The sequence below is a fragment of the Phascolarctos cinereus genome, unplaced genomic scaffold (assembly GCF_003287225.1).
Source record: "Phascolarctos cinereus isolate Bilbo 61053 unplaced genomic scaffold, phaCin_HiC Scaffold_726;HRSCAF=1367, whole genome shotgun sequence".
NCBI classification, from domain to species: Eukaryota; Metazoa; Chordata; class Mammalia; order Diprotodontia; family Phascolarctidae; genus Phascolarctos; species Phascolarctos cinereus.
This window is the reverse complement of record NW_027556098.1, coordinates 87,571,128-87,586,022: the sequence shown is the minus strand read 5'-3', so window position 1 is coordinate 87,586,022 and position 14,895 is coordinate 87,571,128. Positions and strand designations below refer to the sequence as shown.

At 33.8% G+C, this 14,895-nt stretch overlaps 1 protein-coding gene across 1 annotated transcript in view; it reads right to left on the bottom strand.

The window, feature by feature from the left end:
- Nucleotides 1-14,895, bottom strand: part of TBC1D23 (TBC1 domain family member 23) — a 61,547-nt gene that overhangs the window by 26,425 nt on the left and 20,227 nt on the right. The window contains 9 exon segments of the mRNA XM_020999907.2: nt 1,070-1,192; nt 3,571-3,674; nt 4,919-4,965; nt 5,064-5,188; nt 7,236-7,359; nt 10,122-10,269; nt 10,272-10,325; nt 13,271-13,376; nt 13,869-13,980. Of these exon segments, the coding sequence (XP_020855566.1) occupies nt 1,070-1,192; nt 3,571-3,674; nt 4,919-4,965; nt 5,064-5,188; nt 7,236-7,359; nt 10,122-10,269; nt 10,272-10,325; nt 13,271-13,376; nt 13,869-13,980 (943 nt within the window).

The following is a 14,895-nucleotide window of genomic DNA, read 5'->3' as shown; positions in this document are numbered from 1 at the left end:
AACAACATCTGAAATGTTAGAATTTTCAAAACTAAATATTTCCATTGTGAGAGGCTCATATTCAGTGAACATTTGCAACTGATCAAAGCAAGATGAACTGATATGATGTGCTAATAAAAAAACTGAATTGAGTATTATGAATACAATAGATTTAACCAAGGAAATACTTGAGATATTCCAAACAATTCTAAGATTTAACAATAAAAATGTCTTATGATAACAACAAAAATGTCTTTTATAATTTAAAAGCTTTAAAGATAAGGCAATAATTGCCTACAGCACACTAGACATTAAGCAGAACATAAATTTATTTCCCAAATGTGGAAAGAAATCTTCTGAATTGACAATTTAAAATGAAGTTTCTGTAATGAATTATTTAATCTGGACTTTATGTCTTCATTTCTTACAAGAGAAAAAATCAGATACTGGTACTCACTTTAATCCCAAACTACCAGTCGTGGTATTAAGAGGCAGCGTGGTGCAGTGGAATGAGAGCTGGATTTGGAGTCAGAGGACCAGGGTTCGAATCTTGGCTCTGCCATTTACTACCTGTGTAACCTTGGACAAGTCACTTGACCTTTCTGGGCCTTAGTTTCCTCATCTGTAAAATGAGGGGGTTGGACTAGATGGTCTCTAAGGTCCCTTCCAGTCCTAAACCTATGATCCTAAAATCCTCTGGGGGAAGGAAGGAACATCGTAGCATAGCAGTTTTCCATTCCCCTCCCCAACATCTTTTTCTGATTCCCTGAAAGAGCTTCTAACACGGCAACACAGTGCTTATATTTGAAAAACATGACTGACAAGGGCTGCTTTCTGGAGTTTTCACACTGATGAGAACAAGTTAAGAACTAGGGAATAGTTTTCTCACAATTTTCCCTTCTTAGCACATATAGTCTTAAACTACAGTATAAAATTAGCTGAACCCTGGATCACAAATTAACACTAAATATCATATTTAATCTTTGATCTACAATATTAAGCTTTTGAAGAAAGTTAGTGGACAAAATTCCTTACATTTAAAAGGGTCATTTTTTTTGGGGGGGGGAATGTATTTCTCTTATTTACTGACCCCTTGCTGTTGATTTGCTTGAAGAATCTCTGATACTGAAATGGCCAGACAGAGAGCCTGACTCAGATCTGTGTCGTCATCCTTAATTCCCAGCAAAGGACTGCCAAATAAACTATGATTGTCCTGATTGGTAAGAGAGAAGTATTTTTTAATTAGAAAGAAAAATCAAAGTCAGAGCTTTGTCCCTTTCCTAGAGACTTCTGAATAAACCAAAATCAAGACTTGATAAATTGTGTTCAGTATGGTTTTTAAAACTCATTTTATGTAGCCTCAATGCACAAATCAACAAGAATATACAAAGCTTATACCTCACAACCACACAGTGCTCACAACTAGAAAGCCTAAACAAACAGCATACTATGTAAGACATGGAGTTCAACTGGTTTGCCTGGTAATGATAAAATCAAAGCTGTTCTGCCTACAAATACCTCACAATCCAAAAAACAGATGCAAAGAGATAGTGTTACATACCTCTTTTCCCTTATGTTCTTCCTGAAGAAAAACTAAAACACCATAGCCCTTCAAGCAAGTTAGAATTCAAAATTCTTTAAAACAGATAAAACTTAAATTTTTACTTCTACTATCACCAAAAATAAAATAGTGAAATGACTGCTTTATATTCCTTACAGGTTTTGGAAAACCAAAAAGAAGTATAAATTAGTTATATAAAATAACTAATATAATGATACTGTATTCTAACTCATAAATATGACATTAATCTAAAGCAGAAGTTCTTGCCTTGGGGTGTGGTAACTTGTTTTTTAATTTCATTTCAATATTATTGATTTCCTTTGTGATCCTATGTATTTTATTTCACTTACTTAAATATATCATTCTGAGAACAGGTACATAGGCTTCTCCAGGCTGTCAAAGGGATCCACAACACAAAAAAGATTAAGTACTCTTGACCTAAAGTATTTAATGAACTATTCTGAAGGGTGGAAGGTGACATTAGGTTGTGGAGAGAAAAAGGAAATAATCTTCCATAAAATTCTCCATAACCCAAAACAATCATCAAGCATACTTAAGGAACAAGGTATTTCATAATAAGTTTGTTTTTTGTTTTTCAGATTAAAAATATCCTTCAAATGCACTTTTATATCAACTATTTTAATGTTTTTAGGTGATAAAATTTTTATTTCACAGTTGCTTTTAAAATCATAAAGATAATGAGTTCTTCACATAAAAGCAGCAGCGCTGGCACTGATACAGTAGCACTGATTTATTTTAGAAAATGAATATGAATATACTTTCCCTCTCAAAGAAACTGCACCTGGTTGCAACCTTTGGGATAAAATCGCCTAGGTACGACTTACTATATTGCTAAGATGTACTATATATTTCTCTGCTTTCTTAAAGGTGACAATGACTTAACCATTTCTTGAGAACTCCAGGCCATCATTATGAATGTCAGTCACTGTGCTGTGCTTTGACATGGAGATGTCAAACTCGCAGTCCTCACTAGAACCATATTAAAATGTAATTGAGAAATGTTTAATGGGGCAGCTAGGTGGCGCAGTGGATAGAGCACTGGCCCTGGATTCAGAAGGACCTGAGTTCAATTCCGGCCTCAGACACATAACACTTACTAGCTGTGTGACCCTGGGCAAGTCACCTAACCCCACTGCCTAGCCAAAAGAAGAAAACACAAAAAACAAAAAAAGAGAGAAATGTTTAACAAAAAAATGTAATACAACATAGATATTGTTCATTTAATCAATAGGCCTCGCCAGGGCTATTGACACCACTGCTCTAACCCACTGAGGTCCTTCTTTAAGGATTCCTGAGAACCCTTAGCAGGTAATGAGTGTCACTTCTGCTCTCTACTGCCTCACTGTTATCTACTATTTTTCAGTGTTTCAGCTTCAAACAGACACATAACATATTTGCTACTTTTAATCTGCTATCTCAAGATTATAAAAATTCTATTTCACACACAATTCTAAGCTCTGACTTTGTCCCAAGAGTTCTAGGTTTCACCTCCCACACTAAGCTCCCTCAGTTTGTAATAGTTATGCTGCTAAAAAACCTTTTTCTCTTAAACCTACCTGTAGATTAATAACTATGTTCTGGTCAGCTAAGGCTGCCAAAAAGCTGACCTTTGAATAAGTTATTTTTTTCTCTCGTTCAACACACATTTTTTTAAATCAAGTAGGCAATAGTTTGTGAAGTTATCACCAAGTGATTTCCTCACAATCTGAAATAACTGCAGCGTTCAAAAGCAAAGTCTGGCAGAGCAAAGTGATGATGGATTACTGGTACTTGTCTACCTCCTGTCTTTTTCTTTGTTCTTCCACCCAGGAATACACACACACACACACACACACACACACACACACACACACACACACACACACACACACAATCACATAACTTAGAAAATTCAAAAAGGGCAAGAAAAAGAAACTGGGGCATTATGAGAACTAAAGGAAATAAAAGACAAAATGAAGCAATTTGCACAATGAAATGTAGTATGTATTCATTAACCTCTTGCTTAATACCTTTCTAAATGAAGCTGGAGTTTTACTGTAATAATATTGTGCCAGAGAAAACAGATCTTCAATATCTTCTATATTCAAACTCGATGGAGTATTTTCCAAGAACTCTAAAATATATGAAGACCAAGAATACAACACCATTTTAAAACTGTGCATTAAAGAATAAAACTTTGACTGGTGCAAGCTCTCTTCAAGTAGAAATGTTTTAGGGAGTTTATAATACTTAATATTGTGAAAATAGTATTAATATTAATTACATGAATTACTTTTTCGATCAACTGCCCATTTGGGAGGCATGCTGAATTTCACTGAAGAGGTGATACTCATAATAAAGAAAGTAATCTTTGGTTATTTAATAATGCTTTAGGTACTTGGGTCTATTAATCTTTAAATATCATACCTACTATATTTCATGGTTTCATGATCTGTAGGGAAAGGCTTTCCTTTTCTTCTCAATTACATGTAAAAATAATTTTTAACATTCATTTTTAAAAAATTCTGAGTTCCAAATTCTCTCCTTCTGTCCCTCTCAATCCCCTACTTGAAAAGGCAAACAATTTGCTATAGATTATATATGTACAGTCATGCAAAACATATCTCCACATTTGCAAAAGAAAACAGACAAAAAAAGAACAAGGAAAATAAAAAAGTTTAAAAAAAAGTATGCTTTGATTTGCACTCAGACTCTATCAGTTCTTTCTGTGGAGTTACATAACATTTTTCATCCTAAGTCCTTCAGAATCCTCTTGAATCACTGTATTGCTGAGAACAGTTTAGTCATTCACAGTTGATCATTGTACAATATTGCTGTAATTGTGTACAATGTTCTCCTGGTTCTGCTTACTTCATTTTGCATCAGTTCATATAAGTCTTCCCAGGATTTTTCTGAAACCACCCTCATTTCTTATAGAACAATAGTATCTCAATCACATACCAAAACTTGTTCAGCCATTCCCCAAGTAATAGGTTTTCCCTCAATTTCCAGTTCTTTGCCTCCACAAAAAAAGCAGCTATAAATATTTTTGTACGTATACATCCTTTTCCTTTTTCTTTGATCTCTTGGGAATACAAACTTAGTAGTGGTACTACTGGGTCAAAGAATATGCACAGTTTTATAGCCCTTTGGCTTCGTTTCAAATTGCTCTCCAGAACAGTGGATCAGTTTACAACATGGGAAGGCTTTGTTTTAAAAAAAAAACAGTAATTTGGGATTCTGTTCATGGAATCAATGAATGCTGGTATTGGAAGGGTACTCAGATACCACCCTAGTCCAAATCTCGAATTTTACCGGTTAGAAAAATAAGGAAATGAAATGGCCAGCATTTTTTTTCCTATATAAAATTATACTTACGAATAATTTCTTCTTTATTGTCAGATTCTTGTGCTAAAATAACATCTCTGTAACCGAGAAAAGGGATACAAATTACCAGTTAAAGTTAAACAAATTGGTGATCAGGGAAAAAGAAAATGAAAAATGTAGCCAATTTTATACTCACTTTGCATTGACAAGGATTATTAACATTAAAAAATAAATAAAGAATGGATCTGCTTGCTGTAGGTATCCATCCCATATTGCCTGAGTCACTTCAATTGAACAGAAACATGCAAAAAGGCTTCCAAGCTGTAATCAGGAAATATAGCAAGAGAAGCAAAGTATTAGAAATAACTAGAAGTAGAAACTTAAAATTGGTTCTGAAAGAGTAATTAAGATGCCAGTAAGAAATGTATAAATCACATGGAATAAAATCACACACTTAATATTTAGTGAATATAGTAAAAAGAGTTTTAGAAATAACAGTTGATCTTCAGAGAGTATAAAAATTATGCCAAAAAGTTAAATCTGATAGCATCATTGTAAAATGAATAGCACGACCACTTATGTTTACATACTTATCCATTCTAAAAAAACTTCACAGGCTGAATCAGAGTAAATCTTTTTCTATTAATTTTTACACATTTAAACGGAACACAAAAATACACTAACTTATAAAGTTTTGTTTTTTAGAGTTATACTGAGCTCTGGTGGTATCACTTCAGTGATAACTTAAGAATTCTCAATTTTTAATGAAAAGTCTATTCCCTACCCCCCCAAACCTTATCTGTTTAATTTTAAACATTTTTTAAAAATTAAAATATGTTTTCTAGTAGTACTTAATTCTTTTTAGAAGTTTTCTTTTTTAAAAGTACTATTACAAATAGAGATTAAAGAGGTGTAGTCACTGCCTTTCTAGGTAGCTTTTTAGTCGATGCCTTTCTAGGTAGCTTTTTTTGTCAGAGGAAAATGGGAATGAAAATACAGCAGAAGTTTGCTGTTTTCAAACCCAGCCCGCACAGACCTTGTTCTTGTCATTATTTTACCCTCAATACTAAGCTATCAAATTTAAATTTAACAAGTGCTCTACTAATGAGCACTAAACGTAAGAGGACTGAATTTTCCTGTTACCATGTCAAAAAGCTACCATTCTTGTGGTAAAAAGTGTTCATTATGCAAACAGGATAATCTAATAATATATTAAGACAGTTCAAAAGGTTCAGTTCACCTTTTTTTTTAAAAGTGGAAATAGTTTGAGAATGGCTAGAGTTATATTGCTTAGCATTTCCCTATTTGGCTTATTATGATAAATACTCAATCAAATGATTAAAAAAATAAACTTCAAAAAAGCTATTACTCTTTTATTTTGAATGTTTTCATTTTAAAGCAAGATGGTAAGTGGAAAACCAAACAGAATATTTAGTTTAACATTTCTAAGATCAATACTAGTTAATATTTACACATTTATTTTATGTCATTAAAATTAAGAAAGCACTAGAGAAAGTCATCAGAAATGCCAAAAACATTGATGTACTTTCATCACTCAATTGTGGGCCTAACCTGGTCCTGCACACATGTAAAAAAAATCCAACTACAGTATGACACATATAGAGACAGGTCATTATGAATAAGATTTTAAGAGAGAAAAAAAAAATATATATATATTATATATATGCGCACACATATTTGTATGGGTACACATATATACACACTACAGAAATGTCACAACAACACACAAGTCTTCAAGATCAGGATGCTAATGAATGCTAAATTCTTGCTAATATAAAGATATTAACAAATAGGAGTCTCTAAAGAAAAGTAAGGGAAACAGGTCTGCTTCATTAAAGCATTCTTTCAATGTCCAACTATTGTTTTAATTTAGGGGACTGAAGCATGAAAATCTCAATTGTTGAGAATCTCAATTGTGCATTTTAAGAGTTAACTCGGAAAAACAAACCTCATATTCAAAATCTCTGAAAAAGATGATTAAATATAAAGCGACTGAAGACAAAGAGAAGTAGAGGTATTTAACTACTTGAAGTCCCTGAAGTCAGTTTCCTAATAGATGAAATATTGACCTCAAATGTTTTCATACATGGCATCAACTACTTAGTTAGACACTGAAAAATCTTTTAATAAATCCCATTTACAAATAACAGATACGTTAAACTTCATACCAAAATATTCTGGAAAAAGTAAAGAGTAACAAAAGTTACTTTGGAACACCAATAATTCTAATCCATTAGTATAAGTAGCACTGTTCTGTAATTTAATACTTTTCTTCCTTAAATAATTATATTATAAATTTATAGATAAATCTATTTTTCATTAAGTGTCCCTACTTTCACTTTATTACCCAGTTGAGTGCATAGGAGTCTGGAGTCATCTTCTTTGTATCAAGAAAGGAACACAGTTCAGGTTCATGATACTGGATAAGCAATCGAAAGAGATGAAATGGTCTCCCCTTCAGAAAACAATCCCTAGAAAGCAAGAGAGGCAAGGTTTTCATTAAATGCACTGCGCTGATATTGCATGAGTTATTAAAACAGTGACCCTTTCCTGCTGCCTTCTTATAACTCAAGGGAGCTAAAATCTTATAAGAAGTGAAAAGTTCCAAGATATGAGTATGAAAAACTAGCATTATCAAGTGTGATAATATATCCAGAAACAGAAGGTTGACTCTGGCTCTGGGGCCAAGTATCAAGACTAAGGAAGTCTCAGATCTATAGTAAGCCACTCATTGCGAGAGGGATTTCTGCTGGGTCTGAATAAGTTTTAACCTAGAGGTATCTGGGGTAGGAGGTAATAGGACCTCTTGTGTTCAAATTAGCTTGGAGAGTTGCAGGGAGGAGTGGAGAATCTGAAAGATGCTGGTTTGGCAGTTCCTCAGCATAAGTAGAAAGGGAGACAGTTAGGATTATTCTTATCCATTCACTTAAGCAAGTGTCCTCAGTCTTCAAGGCTCACACAATAGATCTATAAATCTGATGGTCATAAAGCAGTATGTATACCGTAAGCTTTCTCTGTTATAACTTGGTTTCTAAGTGGGACCAGCAGCCTGGGAAGCTCTGAAATTGGCCAGCACTGTTTAGAGGTAGATCAGGTAGTATCAGGCAGAGACCACATCAAAAGTAGAATATGCTAAAACCAAGACCAGTACTTTTTTGCTCCATGATAGACCAATGCATAACTCAAGAATTCTGGAATCTCCTTGATGTGAAAGAGAGATAGAAATACTAACCACACCTACTTTAGAGGACATTGCAAAAATAAATGAGATGACAGACATAAAAGTACTGCTTAAAGTAAAAAGCATTGCATAAATTCAAGATATCTTTATTATTATTTCTTCTATTAATAAAGAAGATTCACTGAAATGTCTCATTTGCTGTCAAATTTCATTATGGATATAAGTTCCTTCCATATTTCCTCTCACCAAGTTAGGCAAACTACAGCATTCAAGCCCTTCTGGCCTATTCAGGGCATAATTCCTCCCTCTCAAAGGACTGTAACTATCCACAGATCCATAAATATGTCAAGTCATCAAATATTTATTAAGCCCTTACCACGTGCTAGACCCTGTGCTAGGCCACTAGCACCATTTCAGTTACTGTCACAAACCCAAAATCAGAAGAACAGAATCTCCCCCAAATCTCTCTGTATCCAGGTGTACTTAGTTAAAAAGATAAACCCTTTCCAAATATTAATAAATTCTTCTATAAGAATTTTTTAGAAAGCATCACTGTATTTATAATAACCCATCGTATACCAACACAGTACCTCATTTCATTAACTGGCAAAAATTAACAAACGCATAGTAGTGTAAAATCCTCAAACAGGTTGCGATAAAATAAATACTTTGCCACATTAAAAATCACCACTATAAATTAAGTAATCTCTTCCCAGTTTAACTGATTGGCATGTTACTAAAGAAGCCAGAGTCAATTTCCATATAGGCCAGCAACTTTACTCCATCACATAGTACTCGAGAACAATGATAATTCTAGCCAACTGTCCAGGGGCCTAAATAAAAATGCATATAGTTGGATCTGCAAGTATCTATCACTAATGGAACAAGTTAAAAGCACGTATCCTACTGACTAGGTAAATAGAGGCATTTTCTTCTTCCTTTTGGGGGGGGCGGGCTAGGCAATGGGGTAAGTGACTTGCCCAAGGCCACACAGCCAGTCAGTAAGTGTCAAGTGTCTGAGGCCACATTTGAACTCAGATCCTCTTGACTCCAAGGTCAGTGCCCTATCCACTGTCCCACCCTAGGTGCTCTGAGGCATTTTCATAAACAAAAGATAGCATATTTCAATATTTAAATAAGTAGTACTTTTGCAGGCATGGAGACTGCTCTATAAAGCCAACTGTAAAGCAAATAAAAAAAGGTTTCCATGCAAAAATTTAGTGAAATACATATGTCAATACAGAAAATATTCAGAAAATATTCCTCAAGTAGAAATATTTAAAAGTAATCTCCATAATATGAAGATGCAAAAAAAATCAATCTAAGAAATGCTTCAGCTCAGAATGTTCCTAGTCGTCACACTTTAGGGAAGCAAAAACAGTGATGACTGCAGCAGTGCTACTAAAGCTATTAAGATAAAAGAAGAGGTCCTGGGACAACTAAGTGGTGCAGTGGATAGAGCACTGCCCCCAGAATTCAGGAGGACCTGAGTTCAAATGTGGCCTCAGACACATAACACTGTGTGACTCTGGGCAAGTCACTTAACCCCAATTGCCTCACACAAAAAAAAAAGGTCCTTAGTTGGGGGGAAAAAATACCTTTAATACCTTCAAACACCTGTGCTTACATTTAGGCATTTGCAGCATATGCAATTAAGTATTATTTTCATTTCTGCCATGAGAATTTCAGGTTTTTATCTGTGAAATAAATATGGCATTTACATTTGAAAAACCTGTCCATTTTGATTAAACAATGCCAGTTCCGGCAAACAAAGTTTTCATCATTAAAAAATAAACAGTCTGTAACTTCACATGAAATCGGATATAGCTGCTGACCAAAAGAATTCTTTTAAAAGCCTAAATGCTTACACTTTTATCTTACAACATTCTAAGGGAAACATGTAAGTTTATGGCAAAGCAGTACTAGAATTTTAAACTTTTAGCTAACATTCCAAAAATCTGTGAAATAATTCAGAGTTGGAAAACTGTTTTTCTTTAAGTGATGGATAATAATTTTTTTGTTTAGTTAAGAAAAATGCACACATTTTTTTACCTGGGAATGTACTTATTCATGATAGCATAAAAGCAGTTGTATAAATCGCTGCGTGTAAGATGAAGATTCACCAGGGGCTTAAGCAAATGAATCCAGCCAAGGGATGTGCTGTATTTGACATTCCGTGACTTGCAATAAAATGTAATACAGATTCAACATTCAAGAGTAATACATCAGTCTTTTCTTCTGGCACTGAAAGCTGGTCTAGAAAATAAATGTCAAAACAATTAGTAAGTTAGCATTATAAAGTCAAAGGTACCAAAACTACTCCGTAATAGTTAAATAACAGATAAGCAAGCAAGTGACACAGACTGGATAAACAAAACTTCTAGGTAAATCAACAAAGTAGCCCACCGCTTGACAAAATAAAGAACATAAAATAATAGGAGGACCCCTAATTCGATAAGAACTGCTGGGAAAAATGAAAAGAACTTAGGTAGAAAATAGGTTTTGACCAGCATTTTATGCCACATAACACTGTAAGTTCCAAATGGATAAGCACCATAATTATAATAGACAATATCATGAAAAAAAGTTAGAGATGGATAGATGGAGGTCCTCTTTATGACTAGAGCTGGGGGGTATTCTTTTTTATTTTTTAGGGAGAGGGTTTTTTTTTGGCATTATACTTTCTTTTTTTAAAATTTATTTAATTAATTTATTTTGATCTATCAACAATCACTTCCATATGCTTTTGAGTTTAAAATTTTTCTCCCCTTTCCTCCCCACCACGGCTCCCTAACACGGCGCACAATCTGATATAAGTTATACATTCACATTCCTATTAAACATATTTTCACGTTAGTCATGTTGTAAGTAAAAATTAAAACCAATAGGAGGAACCATCAGAGGAAACAAAACTCAACAGAAGAGAAAAAAAAAAGATAGCAATTCAACTTCCACAGTTCTTTCTTTGGATGTGGACAGCATTTTCCATCACGAGGCCTCTGGAGATGTCTTGGATCCTTGTATTGCTGGGAAGGGTTAAGTTTATCAATATTAGTCATCACACAATGTGGCTATTATTGTGTACAATGTTCTCTTGGTTCTGCTCACTTCACCCAGTATCAGACCATACAAGTCTTTCCAGGTTTTTCTGAAGTCAGCCTGTTCATTATTTCGTTCTTATAGCACGATAGTATTCCATTACATTCATATACCACAATTTCTCAGCCGTTCCCCAATTGATGCGCATCCTCTCAATTTCCAATTCTTTGCCACCACAAAAAGAGCTGCTATGAATATTTTTGTACATGTGGGTCCTTTTCCCATTTGCATGATCTCTTTGGGATATAGCCCTAGAAGTGCTATTGCTGGATTAAAGGGTATGCACTTTTTTGTAGCCCTTTGGGCATAGTTCCAAATTGTTCTCCAAAATAGTTGGATCATTTCACGACTCTACCAACAATGCATTAGTGTTCCAATGTTCCCACATCTTCTTCAACATTTACCATTTTCCTGTTTTGTCATGTTGGCCAATCTGATAGATGTGATGTGGTACCTCAAGATTGTTTTGATTTGTATTTCTCTAATCAATAATGATTTAGAGCATTTTTTCATATTACTATAAATGGCTTTAATTTCTTCATCTGAGAACTGTCTGTTCATATCCTTTGACCATTTATCAATTGGGAAATGGCTTGTATTCTTATAAATTTGTCTTAATTCTCTATATATTTTAGAAATGAGGCCCTTATCAGAGACTGGTTGTAAAAATTCTTTCCCAATTTTCCACCTTCCTTCTAATTTTAGTTGCATTGGCTTTGTTTGTGCAAAAACCTTTCAATTTAATGTAATCAAAATTATCCATTTTGCTTTTCATAATGTTCTCTACCTCCTGTTTGGTCATGAATTCTTCTGTTCTCCACAGATCTGATGCGTAAACTATTCCTTGCTCTAGGGAGAGTATTCTTAAACCAAAAACGGAATAGAGCATATTTTTTTTAAAAAGATGAAACATAATTTTTATTATACAAAATTTGAAAGATTTTTTTCCATTAAAAAAAAAACAGGAGAAGAAAAGATTTGTTGACTGGGGGAAAAATGTTGTACCATTCATCTGATAAAAATCTGACACCTAAGATATACATAGAAGTGATATAACTTAATAATACTAAGAAACAATGACAACTGGCCAAAGGACACAAATAAAAAGTGTTGAAAAGAAGACATGTAACCTAACAAACTAAAGGAAAAAGTTCTCCAAATAACTAATGATAAAAATGTAAATTTAAAAAACTCTACAATATCACTTCACCCATTAAACTGTGAAAGACAATAATGTCTTAGCTTAGCTCTTTCTCAGAAACATGGGCCCCGAGAATCTACAAAGGGAAGGGATGTTTGAGATCATATAAAAACCCCCTCATTTTACAATAAGTGAAATTGAGGCCTACAGAGGTTAAATGATTTGTTCAAGGATCACAAATCTGGTCTCGCACCAGAAATATGCCATCAGGGCTGAGGCAAAGATTTGTACATTCAGGGCCACCATATTCCCTGCTAGCTACATGACGCCCTTCCCCAAATACACCACGTTATCTGTGGAATCAGACTTCCATGTGAGCCAACAACAGCCTATTTCATGTGTGATGTAACTGAAGTATTAAGGGAGGAAGAACAAAAAGAAGATGCCCAAAACGAAGTGATGGCAGGTAGGTCATCTCAGGGGCAAAGCAAAACTGACGTCATTACCAGCCACACTGAAGTCAAAATAGGCTTTTAGAAGAGGCAAACTAATCATCAGTTATAACATTGTTGCTATAGGAACACATACAATAATAGTAATCTAAGTGTTTTAGTATACAACTTACTTGTAAATTGGAGACTTCTTGTATAGGTGATCAAAACACAGCTTAAATTGTAACAAAAACAGGAGACAGTAAAATTTGTGGGTACAGAAACACGAAGAACTGAGCATGCAGTGTAAAAGGCAAATAGTATGTTTTTTCTCTCCCCAAAATCATTAAAGATTCTGTAACTTGTTGCAATTTTTTTCACCTACAATCTCTATTCAAAAAAGGGTTATTTGCAACTTTGAACAACTATCAAATTGTAACCAGAGACCTCCTAAGGGTCAGGTCTCTAGCAATATTTTTAATAATTTCAAGATTTTATATGGACAGCTTGAAAAAAATTCTCACACTGACCAATGAGTTCTTGGCAATCCTTGTGAATTGTAGTCTGTTCCAGCAGATCCAAATTACCATCCCAAGATGCCAAACTGTCACCTTTCCCTGCAACATTTAAAGCAATCTGGAAGAGAAAAAAAAATCAAATCCAACAATTTTAGATATTATTTGTCATACTTAGAAAATACACTATATTTTCAAACTGAAAGGTCTGAATATCAGAGAAATAGATCCATATTTTAAAACCCAAGAATTGGTAGATTTATATTTTACCAAATAACATATACCTTCATTCATGCCCTAGGAATTATTGTGCCTTGTGAAGTGGACTCTATTACTTGGGCATCTTTTAAGATTACTTGCTTGTTATCAACCCCAAAACTTAGCACCTGAGAGTCTGATTTTTATTACCACCTGTATTAATCATTATTGGGAAAGCTATTTCAATATACACATTTCTTTCCTTCACAAATTTCACAGAAATGGTACTTTGAGAACAACTACAACGTCCATAATAAAGAATATTCAAACATTTAATGAATATAAAGTCCACAGTAATGAAAATGAAACATCCTTTAGACGCTTGTTTTTAAATTATATTTTCATTCCAACTTACCTTCCAAACTTTTGCCCTCAAATCAGCAGGCAGTGGCCTCCCTTGAATTATATTCCTCAAAGTTTCAAGATCACAACCTCCAGTTTCCAAAGCTTCTCCAAGATCTTTTTCCCTAGGGAAAAAAAATGTCCCTTCCAATTAAGGAAAAACTTTATTTCACAGAATCTTTTACCTATTCAGGCTACAATAATACCCATAGGCTGCAAAGGTACTTTTCTTGGTAAATTACTAGAGAGAAGTTTTGCTGCACCCAGAAAAATCAGCTATCTAAAATACTGATCTATGGGTTCTGAATAGCTGAAGTTTTACTACATAGTATATATACTGTATATATAGATATACAGTATATATCTTCAACAGTTTAGATTCTGCATCAATAAAAACAAGCCCATCCCTGAGTAACTCATTTGGTAAATTTCAAATTTCAAGAAAATTAAAGAATGGAGTATCTCACTTGAGATCAAGAAACCAGTATCACTGCTAATGTCCTTTGCGGTGTTGAGAATATAATTTTCTTATTCTTATCAATGCCTTATTCTCATCAACAAAATAATGCTAGCTTGCCCTATCTTGTTACAGACTGTTCTGAAGATATTAAATGATTTCCCAATATGTTAACCTCTTTGGAGAGCGATCACTAAATAATTAAGCTATAATTCACAAAATTCTAATAAATCAACTTGGTACAATATTCAATACAGAATAAGTCAACAACTGTTACACAATTTTAAATGAACAAGAAGCTAGATACCCAAGACATGTTACAGAGCATATATATATATATATATATACATATATATATATGTATATATATATACACATATATATATGTATATATATATATATATATATATATATATATATATATATATATATATATGTATATATATATATGTATATATATATACATATATATATTTATTACTTGTCATACCTACAGCCAAAAATAGGAGAGGAAAAGGGAGGAGAAAGAAATGCATCAACTAAAAGCTTGCAGGATGTCAAGTTTTGTGCTTATAGCTGCTAA